The sequence below is a fragment of the Doryrhamphus excisus genome, chromosome 17 (genome assembly GCF_030265055.1).
Source record: "Doryrhamphus excisus isolate RoL2022-K1 chromosome 17, RoL_Dexc_1.0, whole genome shotgun sequence".
In the NCBI taxonomy this organism is placed as follows: Eukaryota; Metazoa; Chordata; class Actinopteri; order Syngnathiformes; family Syngnathidae; genus Doryrhamphus; species Doryrhamphus excisus.
Window position 1 is genome coordinate 5,191,212 of NC_080482.1, and position 15,144 is coordinate 5,206,355.

A 15,144-nucleotide genomic window follows, 5' to 3' on the forward strand; every position below is an offset into this window, starting at 1 on the left:
GGGAGGTTTGCCCACTTTACCGGCGCTGATTGGACAGCCGACCAGCAGGCTCGTAGTATGATGTGGTGTCAGTGGAAAGGTGCATTTTCACCTCTGTATCAAACCACTGGAGCATAGATTGTTTACGAAGGAAGTGGTGTGTTGCTCTGTGACTTTAAAACGCGACGTGTTCAGTCTTTTCATTTCTTTGTGTTTTAAGTTTTTATTTAAAAATCCATAGACATCTTCACATAAATTCAAACCATTTGTGTGTGTGTGGGTTTGTAGTAGAATGCAAGTACTCTAAAGTTAAGAGATAAAACAGTTACAGAGTGAAACAATACGTTGTAATGCAGCTTTCAAAATAAAACGTAGATGTTTAAAAAAAAATTATGCATTACTGTCTGTGAAACTTTCTTTCTTCTTCTTTTGAATTTTTATATTTAACATTTGTGCACTGGATAGTAATGTTTTTACATGTCTGTTATTTTCACAACAAGGAAATTCTATAATGACTACAGAAATTACACAATACAAATGCAAAGGGAACACTCAGGGACAATTTAATGCTCGCTTTGTGTTTTCTGCATGGCACCCAAGACTGTCCTAGTACTATTCCAAACAAGATAATTACACAATAAAATGAATACAGAGCAATTCAGGCTCTTTGGGGTTTTGTATTTTAATTTAAACAGGCTACCACGAGGAACAATTCTTTATTTTATGCAGTGTTTAAGAAAATGCTCAAATACTAATATAAAACAGGTTAATTTATTATATTGTGGGCCTTTGGGTTTGGGGTTAAACCAGTGGCTTTCCAGGGATGACCACTAGGGTACGCTAGAGAGCTAGAGACCTAACAATGTGCTAACAATGTGCACAATAAATAATTCCAAAAGTGTCTACCTCAATGAATATAACACAGATGAGACTGTAGGGTAGAACAATAGAAATGCACATTCAGTATAGTATGTTTATTTCAGTAACAATGGCACTTTTAGAACATATTTGACTCAAGAGACATCAACAGAAATTGGACTTAAGATAAGACATACAAGAAATAAATACATCATGAAAATATTTTAGAAAAACCTTTGAGTGTGGAAATTAAGGTGCATGGAAACAAAGAGAATATATCATATTTCATTCACACAATACAATACATAAATGATAGAATAACATGAAAGTACCTATACGGAATTGTGAAAAATCAGCAGGCACGGTAGACTTAGGCACTTGACTAATGTCTCTCATTTGGCACAGGATCGGGGATATTGAAGGGCATGAGTGAGGAACCACCCCCATCCATTTACCGCCACCAAACTATCACACTGATTATGTCTGCGGTGGTGTGAAAAAGTGTTCAAAAAAGTGTTTTTTTGCATGTTTTTCACACAAAATGCATTTTTTTTAATGAAATGTTTCAATATTAAGGGAGAAAAAGAAACCAACCAACATGGTCGTCCCTGTTAAAACATACTGTACATGAGATTAATTGTGATCTATCAGTTTGGAAAAGGTTATAAAGCCATTTCTAAAGTTTTGGGACTCCAGCCATTATCCAGAAATAGTCAAACCATAGAACTTTGGTGAATCTTCCCTACCTTTTTCAGGAGCACAAACAACTCATCTAAGAGGTCACAAAAGACCCCACAACAAAAGAACTAAAGAACTGCAGGCCTCACTTGCCTCAGTTAAGGTCAGTATTCATGAGTTCCAAGATGAGAACCACTGCGGAACAAAAACAACATTAAGGCTCATCTCAATCTTGATGATCTCTAAGACCTGTGGTCTGATGAGACAAAAGTTGAACTTTTTTAGAAGAAAAAGTGAAGCCGCATTTCAGAAAACAAACAACAAACCAACAGTAAAATATGGTGGAGGTAGTGTGACGACTAACATTCAAATTTGTTTGATGATCTGAAACATTTAAGTGTGATAAACAAGGAAAAAAAACAAACAAGCAAACACTTTGTCACACCACTCGACATGTTGATGGCATTACTGTCGGGGACCGCGATTTGTTTTCCAGCGTACAGTTTCTTCTCGCTGAGCAGGGCTTTATAACAGTATAGCTGCTATGATGTGGTGGAGTCTGGCTGGTCCTTCTTTTTCTTTTTCTTCCCTCTACATGGCTTGCACATGCAGCACAAAAAGCACGGGGAAGCCAGCAGAAGGAGCGGAGAGGTTACCAGCATCACGATGGTAACCCCCACCAGGATCCCCACCACCTGAGAAGTAATAAATGCCGATTATAAACATAACTATAAAACAAAGTGGTCTGTCAGATCACTGCAATTGAGACAATAACATAATACTATGTTGCGCATGAATATTACATTAAATGACATAAAAATGCACCTTTATCTCATTCAACTATACAATACAGGAAAAGCAATGACCTATGCAGCATTGCTGACTCATGCAAACATACCAACCTTAGATTATTGTCCATTGATGGACCTCAAGCATTCCAAACAGCGTGTAATGTTTACATACTTTTATTAGTTTCAATAAAACCCCTGTACATGAATGTAAAATCTAATTATGTGCCAACAATACTGCAATAGCCAGCCGCAAACTGAGTAGCACGGGTATTAAATAAAGTACTTAAAACTTGCCAATTATGAGCTGATTTATTGCACTACGCTAAAGCTGTGCAGACACTTGGCCATTGTTCTACGACTACAGCAGATGCAAAGATCTACAGAGTGACTGAAAAGTAACTTGGAAATTATTTATTTATTGTCAATTCAAGACTGCCCAAACTGAATTTCTAATTAAAAATGTTCCTTCCATGTCCATATCTTGTAGAAATAATAGTTAATAAATAAATTATATGGATTTTAAAATAGGGTTTTGTTTTTTTAGGTACAACTGTCTCTAAAAATGACAAATACGGTAGTATTTCTATTTTATCGTTATTAATTCATGCCAAATGGTCCATCAAGAAAAACAAAATATACAAATACCAGGGTAATTTTTACCATATGAAATGAATTACCATACATTTTGGCCTTTAAGATGCTACTTTCTCAATCAACAGTGTTTGGAACACCGAGTGTTGTAGGATTGCAAGGTTTATAGTGTAAATATCCCATGTTACAACATGTTACACATTCATTGGACAATATGATTATTTACTCAGCTTCACTGGGAGTCAGTGAACTGTACGCTCGGCTTCTGTTTAATAATGCAAACCACATTTAAGCTTCGTGGCAAATAGCGTGACTGACAGCAAAATGAATATGCTCCTTTAATAGCCCATCATAAACCATTTGTCATGCTCCGTAAACTGACGTGAATCCAATAGCAAATATAATTTCTGAGTTGGTTGTGCAGTCAGAAAGTTCACTGTTACGTCAACTGGAGGCAAGGATTTCAGATTTGGGGTGATTATCTCAGCTTAATGTCTGACGGAGGACTATTTAGGCACATGGGTATGCAACAATAAACAAATCTACCACATGCTTTTGAGTGACGGACTGAATTGAGTTGTCAAGACTAAATTAAAGTGACACTATAGATAGAAATGTACTAGAAAACAGCATAGTTTGGTTTCGTCAGTGTGTTTCATTTATTATTGTCTGCCAAAAAATAACAAGTATTTGTTTGAGCTGCTTTACCTTTGTTCGGTCCCACATAAGCATGGCCCTGGAGTGGCCAAGTTTGTTTCTGCACGGCCCCTTATCGTAATGCCTCAGGAAAATGTCACCCTATAATTACAAAATGTTAAGAAAGGAAAGGAAAACACTCTTCCGTGAGGTCGTAAAGGTGGTGTTTTTACAAGACTCACGTCCAGGTTTTGCAGACAGTACCAACAGAACGTGTGCTTGCAGCATTTGCAAACCATCTGTGCACATCCTTGGTTCCTCTCGATGTAGATGTCACACTTTGGACACTGTTTGATAGGCAGCTCGGAGTCGCTGTCACTGTGGCTCCTGTCCATGTGATTAAATGAAAGAGAAACAAGAGATGGCAAACAACGGGGGCGACGAGGAGTACCAAATCACAGCGGCTGACGGCACACACTGCGGCACAGTCCTGGGTCAGTGCTCGTGTTGAACTGGGTTACTTATTTTAAGAGTCGGTTTTATGACAGGGGTATTTTAAGAGCACAATTCACGGCACGGCCCTTGTTGATTGAAACAACTGTCGTCATCCATTTAGTATACCTCTAAACCATGTTCAAGGTCACAGGGAAGCTGGGGCCTATCATATGTTGTACTCATCAGCTGTCAATCAATTTGTATTTGTATTTCTTAACATGTTTTTTTTTAACTTTTTAACATTACCCTCTCCTACAGCGTCCATTACAAATGTATCATGGCCGGTTATTTCGTGTCTTCTAGCAAAGCCAGTAACTATACTACTAACAGCTGTCATAAAATGGTAAATACCTCCTAAAGCTCATTTCACACTCATCATACTGCAGTATACAGGCTCCCTCTGCACTGGCTGGGGACCTTTTCTCCTTTCCTTCCCTTGGCATGCCCACAATGGAATCACACCATCACTCAACGCCTCCCCTGTGACATCAATCAGTCTGGCAGAATCGCAGCCCAGCCTGGGGTGGCACACTAATGCAGTTGTGCAACAAGGAAACATGGGGGGCAAAGTTTTTATTACTTCCCTCTACTTGCTAAGGGTGTTTGTTTCTAAATGGATGAAACCATGTACTAACAAAGGTCGCTTTTGCAAGACATTACATTTGTATACTTGAACAAACCGGTTCAGATTCTCTGTGACTGCCGGACTGACCTGCTTTCATCAGAGCGTGACATCATGGGCTGGAGTTCGGAACAGGTGTGGTCTCCTTGCCAGGGTCCCCCGCACTCGGAACAGAAGATGGTGTGACAAGTGGGACAGGGCACAGCGGCGGGATGGCCTTTAGAGCTCAGCTGCACGTTACACTCAGCCTGGCATTCAAGCACCGGACACCAGGTTTTACCTGGGTCCAGGTTCACCCCTGCGGAGATCACAGTGATTGTGAGTATACAGTGTGTCTAATGTCTAATGGTGTCTAATGCTTTATTGGTGACATCATTAGGTACAACTGCAAGGTCTAATAATAAGATCCAATGTATCACAAGTCATTTCATGCAACAATGCATCATTTACTGTATACTGTTTTTGGACAGGCTGCACGAGTGATTAGTGTGCAGGCCACACAGCTAGAAGACCTGAGTTCGATTCCACTCTCGGCCATCTCTGTGTGGAGTTTGCATGTTCTCCCCGTGCATGCATGGGTTTTCTCCGGGTACTCCGGTTTCCTCCCACATTCCAAAAACATGCTAGGTTAATTGGCAACTCCATATCATCCATAGGTATGAATGTGAGTGTGAATGGTTGTTTGTCTATATGTGCCATGTGATTGGCTGACAACCAATCTAGGGTGAGGATTATCAGTAGAAAATGAATGAATGTTTTTGGACATCTATAGTATAGACATCTTTTAAGTACCGTTAAGAAAGTACCGATTTGGCACCAGTATCAAATAATATACAAATGTTATCCAACTTTTAGAAAAACCCACCTCTCTCGTACTTTAAACGCTGATACAACTTTGCACAATCAGCAGAGGCCAAGTCGTCTATCTGGAAACACAGAATAAACTTTATTAACGATATTTGAGCCACTTGGTGCTGAGGACCACTGAGGACACTATTAAAGACGTTCTCGCTTTGGGGGTGGGGAGACGTTTGCATTTGATCAGAAAGGTTAATAAGCATCAACTGTCACCACGGCGTTGGCGCTCCACCATCATATAATGTCCTCAATGTCCTTAATCACTGTCATATCCATTTTGGGAAGTTGGGAGCGAGTCAATGTTTTGCAAAGTCGCGTTTTTTTAACTCGTTCAATCCCAGCCACTAATGGCACAAAACATGCTGTGTTCTATTGTGGAGTTGTATCATCACCGCTTTGTGCCTCTTGAGTAAAAAAATGTGAAAGATGTATAAATCTTTGGGAGCGTATGATCGGGTTAAAAAAAAGTGTAAATACATCTTGAGTCATAGGCTTGAAAATTTCAAGTTTGTTTACCTAATAAAATACAATTTTAAATTGTAATTTTTTTTGCAATTTTAAATGAGTTTCTTTAGCTTCTAACTTTTATCTTTATGGGTAAAACATGTTTTACAGGAATCAACCTGTTTTGGCTAAAACAGGATCTTACAGTTTGCTCACTGCCTCTTGGTTTAGTCATAGCCTCATAAAAGCCTCAGTATTTACTTTATACGGTGATAAAATGTCACAGTTTTTATTGGTGAGGCTTACCTCCGTGTCCAGTAACACGCCAATGTTTTTGCAATCCATATCTGGACAGGTGATGGGTGCTCCTCCACCCTCCTTGATAGCCAACTCAACATACTGCTGCAGACACTGGAGGGGTAGACACGTCACAGTAGCATTCATTTAGCATTTCATTTTGTTTGGACGTACTACAGTAAATCATCTTTACAGCTCGCTATGGTTAGGGCAGGATATCAACATATCACCTGTCTGTTTGTATTTAACAGAGACACTTTAATTATACACCTTTGTACCTCTTTGCAGTGATAGCAGACCCTGTTGATAACGTATCGTAAACAGCCCGAGTGCCTGTGAGACTGAGAGTGCTAGTGGCATGGACTAAATACATTAAATACATACATAAATTCACCAGACTAAATACAAAAAGTTAGCACGTTTATCTACTGATGACGCAGCATCAGGAGCAACTGGGGGTTCAGTATCTTGCCCAAGGATATTTCGACGTGATCACGAGAGGACGGAGGATCGAACCCCAACCTTCAGGTTGGGGACGATCACTCTGTCACCTAAGCCAAAAATATATATCTGCATATATATTTTAAAAATTAAATAAATAAGTAATTATATACTTATTTTTTTCCATATTAGTATTTGATTATTTCATTTGTTTTTATTATATACAGCGTCCACCCTGGTTAGTATGTATTTTGGTTCATGGCGAACGTCTTGTTACATTACTAATACACTGCACAAGTTTTTATCACAAGCGTCCTTGTTAGCGTCCTTAGCTTGCCTACAAGATGGCAAAATAAAAATGTTTAAATGCTATGCATGCTTAATCTGTATAAATGACGAATGAAAGAGATAAATTAATATTTAAGCTTACTTCAAACAGTGTTTATCTCCTTTGTCAAATGCTGGCATTGCAACTTTCTTTGGCTCCATTTTGGGTAACAGGAATTCAAGGAATAACTCATAGCAAAACAGGAAGGTGGTGCCCATGTTGATCTTGCTTTCTTAGCTCCTTTGTAGGCTGTTTATATTACTATATATGATATTTATATATACATTCAGTGCCACTTACAGCTGTACAGAAGATGCACTTGCAGTTCTGCAGTGTTCTGGCTAGAGCAGGTCCATGCTTGCAGAGGCACAGCTTGCAGAAGACATCAGGACCATGCCGTGAGTCCGGGCTGGCACAGGTCTCTGGTTCTGAAGCTTTAGATGTTGTGCTAGTCATGCTGGAGTGACGTCAGCGGGGAAAGATGACAGAATCAGGCTGCTTCTAGTTCCTCTTGTGGGAACAGAAGGGAATTGTACCCTGCATGTTGCTGTAAGGTTTACACAAACACATTAATGTTTACAACAGAAACTTCAGATAACCCTGAGCCCTGCACCGTAAACATAACCTTCCTCGGGGAGGAGTGGAAAATGTACAAATAGTAGCAGTCCCTATCCTCTGGATCCAGATTAAAAAAAAGCTTCCTTTTAGCTATTTAGATCATATAAACACATTCCAAAGTTATTTCCAAGCGGAACACTACTCTGAAGCATATCCAAGTTTCGTTTGCTCAGTATCGTCCCATGCTTGCTGAAATGTGTCATCACTTTTGCGATACACTGTAACAAACATTTTGGATACAACTCAGCCTTGGTGGAGAAGTGAAATAGTTACATGATTGTTACATGAGGTCATTGAAATCAAGGGGGGGGGGGTCGAAATTTTTTCCACTGTGGGAAGCATACTCTTGATATTGTTATAAATATGTAAAAAGGCTGCACCATTCTTCTTAATCACCTCAAAAATGGGTTTGGACAAGCTTGATGCCAGTGTTTCCGGGAGGCTTGCAGCCCGCCATTGCTGCTGAGGTTAGAAACAGTAGGACAGACTTTTTTTTTTTTTTAAAGATTTGTGGTTCATTATACTTGCATTTAAACATCAAGTTGAAATATTAGTCAATTAAAACACAACTGACGACAAAACACAGAAAGTTCACAGGAAGTTCTTCATGTGTATTATTATTTAATAGCTGTAGTCACTGTAACTAACTATTTTAAAGTTGTGACCATCACACTACCACCACCATATTTTACTGTGGGCATGATGTTCTTTTTCTGAAATGCGGTGTCACTTTTCCACCAGAAGTAATGGGACACACGCCTTCTGAAAAGTTTAACTTTTGTCTGGTCAGACCACAGAATATTTTCCCAAAGGTCTTGGAGACAAGTCTTTTTTTTTCACAAGGACAGACATTTTAAAACTTCTTAAAATATCCTTAGAGTGAACAAAAAAGTCAAGCTGAAGATCCAATAAAGTCACCAGCCCTGAGTCGGACCACTTGATCCTTGGCCCAAAAGAACTGGTGTTTACTGGTTACAGAGAATAGTTTTAAAATCAACACACTGCACAGTTAAGGGGGCACCATCAAGACTTGTGATGCATTTTGCTTCAATGTAAGAATGGTGCTTCAGATTGTGCATGGGCGTCAAAACAGTAGTTGACTATTTGGATATGTTCCAGGGGGGAATTCCTCATAACCGAGGGCGCGCACTGCCTGTCTGACAAAGAGGAATAACCTCTCTCTTATGGACTATGCCGCATGTTCCCCTGGCAAGTTACAATTTAAAGATTGTTTGCTATAAATTGCTTATTCAAAAATGTCTTCTGTGTTCTATACATGGACCAAGGTTGATTTAAGCATTACTAAAATTTGTAAATGTCTCATTTGATGATAAAAATCCCAGTCAAAAGTACACCGCATTGTTCCCCCGCTTTGTGTGGACACAGTATGGTGTTACCTTGGAAACTGAGGATTTAAATACTCAATCTACAGAAAAATTACCCACACAGCGCTCTTGTTTGACCAGGCTGTTTAAATTGGCTGCCATCTGTAGCACAACACAGTCAGTAGTGGCCCACATTTGAAGTGAGTAGTCTTTTATTATCTGGTATTGATCAGTGGTGGCATAGATGCAGATCATTGATAGTGTAGTTGGTGGAGAAAAGCATGATGGCGGTTCATGCAACTGCATTTATTGTGTGGAAAATAGCGACTAACCAAGTGACATCATAACCTGCGTTGTTGGTGTTTGAAATGTTTTGGCTTGGTGATTTTTACTGCATTTATTTGTGACATTTTAACCATAAGAGATTTGGTGCTACCTGGCTCACAAACGCATTCTAATGGTATTCACTCACCTCCATGACAATTGGTGTACCACTGAGGGTACGTGTACCCCACTTTGGTAACCAAGAACGTACATTAAATGACATTCTGTACACCTCTTAAGTTAGTTTTTATAAGTCTCTAAAGCTGGAGTTTCGCGAAACGACAAATTATGCAAATTAGACAATGGCGTCGTCTTCTTGGTGGTAGTCAGTAGTCTATCATTTTGGCTAGGTAAACACCAGAATAGCCTAAAAAGTGACCTAAAAAGTCGGAATGTGTATATCATTTAAAAGGCAACTCCCACTCGCTCCCTTTCTGGTCTCCATGGTTGGGAAAAAATGACAATATCAGGTTCCCAGACTGGTTAAAATTGTGATACAGCTACAGTATAGTCACTGCTAATTTACCGTATTACACTAATATGCTCCATTTAATGAAAACATGAAGCATTATCTTTCAAGGTTGCATATTTACATCTATAATGACTGAGTGACGCATTTATGAACAGCTTCCGTGTAGAGTGATGACGCTTACCTTGCCTGTGGAGAACTCGGGTGGAGAACCTGCTTGAGTCCTGAGCCGCACTGTGACACATGTGGTGGATAGCAACCGACACAGCCAACGCCTACACCGACACTACTCATACAACTGTGGGAGTGTGGAGTGTGGGAGTGTGTGCAGTCCACTGCTTCCATTCAGGGAAGCTACTGTTCGCGACTCCTCCTGCTGGTCATACTGTACGTAGGTTGCATTTAAAGACAGTAGGGAAAAACAAGCTCGTCTCATACAGTACATCAATGCATCATATCAGACCAAAAACCTTATTTATTTTTATTTTAGGGTTCAATTTAGGGGATTTCTACAATGATGCTAAGTACTAGATGATACATGTGCATTAAAGATTAATAATCATTAATCAATAATCATAAATTTGTGCTTGTACTAGACTGGTGATAACATTCCAATGTAGGATGAATAGCCATTTACACTTACAGCATGTATGCATGCTTACAGAGGTGAAGTATTGTGTCCATGTTTTTGTGCGACCTTCGAGAAATAGTTTTTTTCATTTTGGGGGTCAGACTTCTGGGGGGGGGGGGGGGGGGGGGTCACTGTACATAGCTATGGTTGTGTCTTCACCAGGGAAAGACAATTAACACAAAAAACAATATAAAGTAAATTGCTTTGGTTACAGGGCCTCACAGCTAGGAGACCCGTGTTCAATTCCATCATCGGCCAACTCTGTGTGGAGTTTGCATGTTCTCCCCGTGGGTTTTCTCCGGGTCTCCCACATTCTAAAAACATGCTTATCGGTTAATTGGTGACTCCAAATTGTATTAATTTGATTTATGAATGTGAGTGTGAATGGTTGTTTGTCTATATGTGCCCTGTGATTGGCTGGCGACCAGTCCAGGGTGTACCCCGCCTCTCGCCCCAAGACAGCTGGGATAGGCTCCAGCACCTCCTGCAACCCTTGTGCAGATAAGCAGTAGAAAACGAATGAATGAATGCTTTGGTTACATTACTATTACATGAGGTCCAGAGGTATTTCTATGTCGAGGGTTCGATTATTCGATTATACATACTAAAATAGATTTGAAATAGAATAAGTTTAGACTTTGAGCTTTAAGAGGTTTAGTATAAAATATGTAATTCTCCCCGAGCCAGAACCATCTAATAAATCCATACACATGGCTCGTTAAGACTCATTTCTTCTTCTTCTTCTTTCCTTCCTTCTTCTTCTTCTTCCCTTTCTTTTCTTCGACTTTCCTATAGATGCCAAATCCTTTGCGGACCATGCAACCTCTCCACCAAGACTGCAACTGTGAGAGTCCAAAGTCACGGGTGACCAATCCATCAATCCTTCAACTATCCACGGGAATGCCCTTACCTTGATAGAAGCTGCAATCTCACGCTCCCGCTGGCGAATTCTCTCCTGCTCCTCCCAGTCTTCTTTTACCACCTCTTCCATCTCGCTGTACTGAATACATATTCAGGCTTTATTAATATTCCTGCTGACGTTGCAGTGATGGCTGTTGAACCATTCACCTTCTTCTGCATGGCAGTAAGTTTCTCCAAGTTTGTTGCTCTTCTGTAACGCATGCTGGTGAGGTTGTGCTCCTTCTCCTGCATGTTCTGCTCCGTGCACTCCTGCCAGTGTCGCAGCTGCTCCTGCAACTCCTACTCAACAAGGACGAACAGGATGTGCTCGGGTTGCCAAGTCAAGAAAACTGACATTGCAAATTCTAGAAATTGTAATTCCCTCGGTAATTGTGTGTAAGTACTAGATTTGATCTTTTGACTCAAGTTCCAAAGAAGGAAGTGCACTGAAAACACAGAATGAAGCACTCCTCGTATACGTTTTTTTTATGTCAGTTTGTTTTTATTTATGCTCTATAATTTATTTATGCTTTATAATCTTCTACTTATGATTAACTGAACTTTAACTCACCTGATGTTGTTTTTTCAGGAATATATTTGACTCCCCATGAATTCTCTCCTGCAGCTTCAACTGATCATTCAGCACCTAAGAGACAGAGTAAATGTTGTCGTAATATCAGGATTTTTTTTTTATATTTTTCTTGATTAATTGCAGTTGTTTTAAATTTTCTTGTTGTCATGACTTTACTCCGATAATATTTCACTTTTTCTGCAACCTAAAATTCAAAAAATGTAAACTTTTTAATGCTTTGTTTTTGTTTTTCAAAATATTATGACTTTAAAAAAAAGTCTTTATTTCATAGTACAACCTTGTGCTACAAAAATGATAGTTTTAGATTTGCTTGAGCTATTTTTAGATTAGCTTTTTGAGTGACTTTTTCCACATTACAGTACAACTTTTTTCATTTTTTTTTTGCTGTTTTTTAAAGTTTTTGTCTTATACTATATTTTTAGAATTTAGTGCGGGCCAACAAAAGAGCAGCTATGGACCAGAATTTATATTTTCTATTTAATATTATTTTATAGTTTCTACTTAGCTTAACATGTTTTTATGTTGGGAGAAAATCAGAGTAACTGAAAAGCCACAAGAAGTACATGCAAACTCCACACAGAGATGCTGGAGCCAGACTGTGAGATGTGGAAGTCAGGGGAATAATAATAATAATAATAATAGCGTGAATAATCAAAGGTGTGTTACGCATGGCTTGTTGCTCTCACCACTACTTGGTCTTCAAGTCGCTTCTCAGCTTCCCTCATCTCATTTTGAGTTCTCTGGAGCTGCTGCTCAATGTTTCTCTCCTCAAGACATTTCCTTTCAGCATTTGACTCATTTAGTTGATGCAGACGCTCTTTAATATCCTCGTATAATGTTTGCAGTTCCTGATAGGAGGGTGAAAGGTTGATGTTTATGATGCGTTCAGTGGCTACATCAAGCAAATTGTAGACATGAGCATGGATGGAGGTGATGTTTAGATTTGCGCATCTCACCTTCAGTTGATTTGCTTTCTCTTGGAGCTCCGCTTGTTGCTTTGGTAGCAGCCGCCTCCTCTTCTCCATCTCCTTCTTTGCTTCTCTGGGAGCAACACACTCACATGACTATGACACATGACTAACACAACATCATTTTGCATGATGAAACACATTTAAAAATATACTGCAGACAAAAACAAAATTACAAAATAATATAGAAAATCTGTATAAATTCGAATATTTACAATTGTGAAGCTTTTTGGTAAGGATGCTGGTACATGTAGTGATTATTTAGAGCGTATGGAATAGGCTCCAGCACGCCCGCGACCCTCGTGATGATAAAGGGGTAGAAAATGAACTAAATGAATGTTTCCACATGGTGTGTTGATGAACCTTTTGCTGCTCTCAGCATTCTTTTCCTGGTCCTGTCCATGAACCACCTGCAGCAGACAAGCAAAGCTCTGTTTCTCTTCCAGCTCACCTTGTAACTTGGACACCTGCTGTGAGATATAGTGACTACACAAACAAAACAAAGACTAAGATTAGGCTTCACAAGATGACTTAAAGTGAAAGACTGAACTGAAGTCCCATGCACGGTCCCTGTCTCTGACATCAGTCCATGCACGGCTCTTTGTGTGTGGTGTGCAACAAAATGCATACAGTTGCACGTCTGCACTCACCAGTCTCGTTTCACCTTTTTTACCCTGGCCTGGAAGACACACACAAAGAAAACTGAAGTATTACCACCATCACGACACTTTCATCCTCGCATTACTTATGGACTGTGAAGTGCTCACCCGTCGTTGTTCAGTACTGCACTCCCTGTGGATATGGATCGTCAGAGCATGTTCCAGTATGTCCAACTGGTCTGAGCACTCCTCCAGTACAGCTGCCAGTCTGAGACTCTGAATCTGGGATAAATTCATCTGTGGACAGGTTTATGTAGTGATAAGGAACCAGGCTGCCTGCAATACTAACTCTGGACACTGGAGGGCATCTAAATACCTAGTCACTAAAACAACAGCACCATTGTAGCATTGATGAAGACAGAAAAGAATAATATAAGTTTTTTAAATTTTACGTATTTGGTAAATTAAATGAGTAAGCAAACGACACCCTACCTACACACCTTACTAAGCGGCAGTTGACCACGTGATTTCGCTCAGCCAATCAGTCAATACTAATTATTGTCAATACATTTAAAAGCTAATACGTTCTTAAATTCCAGTTATTCCACCTAACTTCCCATGAATTAAATATAAGAAATGATACACAGAAACTACAAAGAAAACCTTTTAAACAATGACGTCAATTCATCGTAAAAAGACACGCGACGAAATACGTCATCAGTCGTCTCGAGAGATAGCAAATCTTTCCATTACAAATAACCGGTAGTGCTATGCTATGAATTACAATATGAAGGCGTAAAATAAATGAATACTTACGTCGTTAACACAACATCACAGTCAAAGCAACGTTTGCCAATCTGTAGGGTCGCAAATAAACATTCACAGTCGAACAAGAGGTGGCTGTTGACTTGTTGCTATGGTAATGCCAGTAAGGTCAGGTGGTACAAAATCTGACCAATCAAAACACCGAGCTTGCTAACCTTTGCTGTCAAAGTAAAAATAAGTCCAAATATATCCATAGACTCAAACAGGCCTGGAGGCACACAGATGTGTCATGGGAGCAAAAAGTATACCAAATATATTTAGAACTAAAAAAAAAAAAAAGATATCAAAGTGTAGGAGGATATTGCATTTATTTTGGCCAGGGAATTGGAGTCTGAAGGTAATACACACTGAAGATACAAGCAAAACCATTCATGCACGATGCTGTTTCTCCTGTGGACTTCCTTCCTCCAACCTAAAGACACAAAGCAACACAGGAACCAACTGAACCAATACATCATTCAGCAAAAACCTGCACATTGACTTTAGATGACATGTCAACATATTAGTGCGACCACTAATATAATACAATTTTAAGGCAGAACATAAAAAAATAAAGCCACAAGTTAGTGGATAGCAAAGGAAGGCATTATATGAAGTATTAGTTGAGATGAGTGTACTGTATGTTGTCCATGGCTTAGCTTTAACTAAACATCTGTGCAAGAAAAAGCGTAATACACTAATGTGTATTGTACTAACGTGTAATGTAGATGACTGCACTGATGCTGCCGAAAACAACCAACCAGTCATCACATGTGTTATTGCCAACCAGCAGCAGGAGTTGTAATGGTAATGATGGCAATGTATGTCATATGTCTGTATGTGCACAGAAATGAACAATAGAAAGCATCACCTCAAACATTTTTAACATTTGGGGA

At 39.4% G+C, this 15,144-nt stretch overlaps 2 protein-coding genes across 4 annotated transcripts; both read right to left on the reverse strand.

Moving 5' to 3' along the window:
- Positions 1-931: 931 nt before the first annotated feature.
- Positions 932-10,106, reverse strand: rnf144b (ring finger protein 144B). Its single transcript, XM_058053137.1, has 8 exons — positions 9,939-10,106; positions 7,319-7,565; positions 6,259-6,363; positions 5,516-5,576; positions 4,741-4,948; positions 3,776-3,920; positions 3,606-3,695; positions 932-2,210 (listed from the first exon to the last, which is right to left on the reverse strand). Exons 2-8 carry the CDS (start codon positions 7,472-7,474, stop codon positions 2,058-2,060), a joined length of 918 nt encoding a protein of 305 aa, XP_057909120.1. The 5' UTR covers positions 7,475-7,565; positions 9,939-10,106; the 3' UTR covers positions 932-2,057.
- A 124-nt stretch (positions 10,107-10,230) lies between these two features.
- iqcg (IQ motif containing G) lies at positions 10,231-14,373 on the reverse strand. 3 transcript variants are annotated; one of them, XM_058053134.1, is made up of 10 exons: positions 14,261-14,373; positions 13,613-13,741; positions 13,496-13,524; positions 13,209-13,331; positions 12,834-12,918; positions 12,564-12,725; positions 11,857-11,931; positions 11,454-11,585; positions 11,296-11,385; positions 10,231-11,227 (listed from the first exon to the last, which is right to left on the reverse strand). In XM_058053134.1, the coding sequence occupies exons 2-10, from the start codon at positions 13,739-13,741 to the stop codon at positions 11,111-11,113; spliced, it is 942 nt and encodes a 313-aa protein (XP_057909117.1). In that variant the 5' UTR covers positions 14,261-14,373; the 3' UTR covers positions 10,231-11,110. The 3 variants fall into 3 exon arrangements, with proteins under 3 accessions (XP_057909117.1, XP_057909118.1, XP_057909119.1); XM_058053135.1 differs by lacking the exon at positions 14,261-14,373 and adding an exon at positions 13,945-14,224; XM_058053136.1 differs by lacking the exon at positions 14,261-14,373 and adding an exon at positions 13,937-14,224.
- Between the last annotated feature and the right edge of the window lie 771 nt (positions 14,374-15,144).

What these genes read in the sequence shown, in the direction of transcription:
- rnf144b (XM_058053137.1), bottom strand. Translation starts at nt 7,474, where the DNA reads ATGACTAGCACAACATCTAAAGCTTCAGAACCAGAGACCTGTGCCAGC. An exon ending in TCACGCTCTGATGAAAGCAG is followed by an intron (nt 3,921 to 4,740) that starts GTCAGTCCGGCA and finishes TCACATGGACAG; the next exon opens with GAGCCACAGTGACAGCGACT. An exon ending in TTATGTGGGACCGAACAAAG is followed by an intron (nt 2,211 to 3,605) that starts GTAAAGCAGCTC and finishes ATTACTTCTCAG; the next exon opens with GTGGTGGGGATCCTGGTGGG.
- iqcg (XM_058053134.1), bottom strand. Translation starts at nt 13,741, where the DNA reads ATGAATTTATCCCAGATTCAGAGTCTCAGACTGGCAGCTGTACTGGAG. An exon ending in GACTTGAAGACCAAGTAGTG is followed by an intron (nt 11,932 to 12,563) that starts GTGAGAGCAACA and finishes TCTGTCTCTTAG; the next exon opens with GTGCTGAATGATCAGTTGAA. An exon ending in TTACTGCCATGCAGAAGAAG is followed by an intron (nt 11,386 to 11,453) that starts GTGAATGGTTCA and finishes ATATGTATTCAG; the next exon opens with TACAGCGAGATGGAAGAGGT.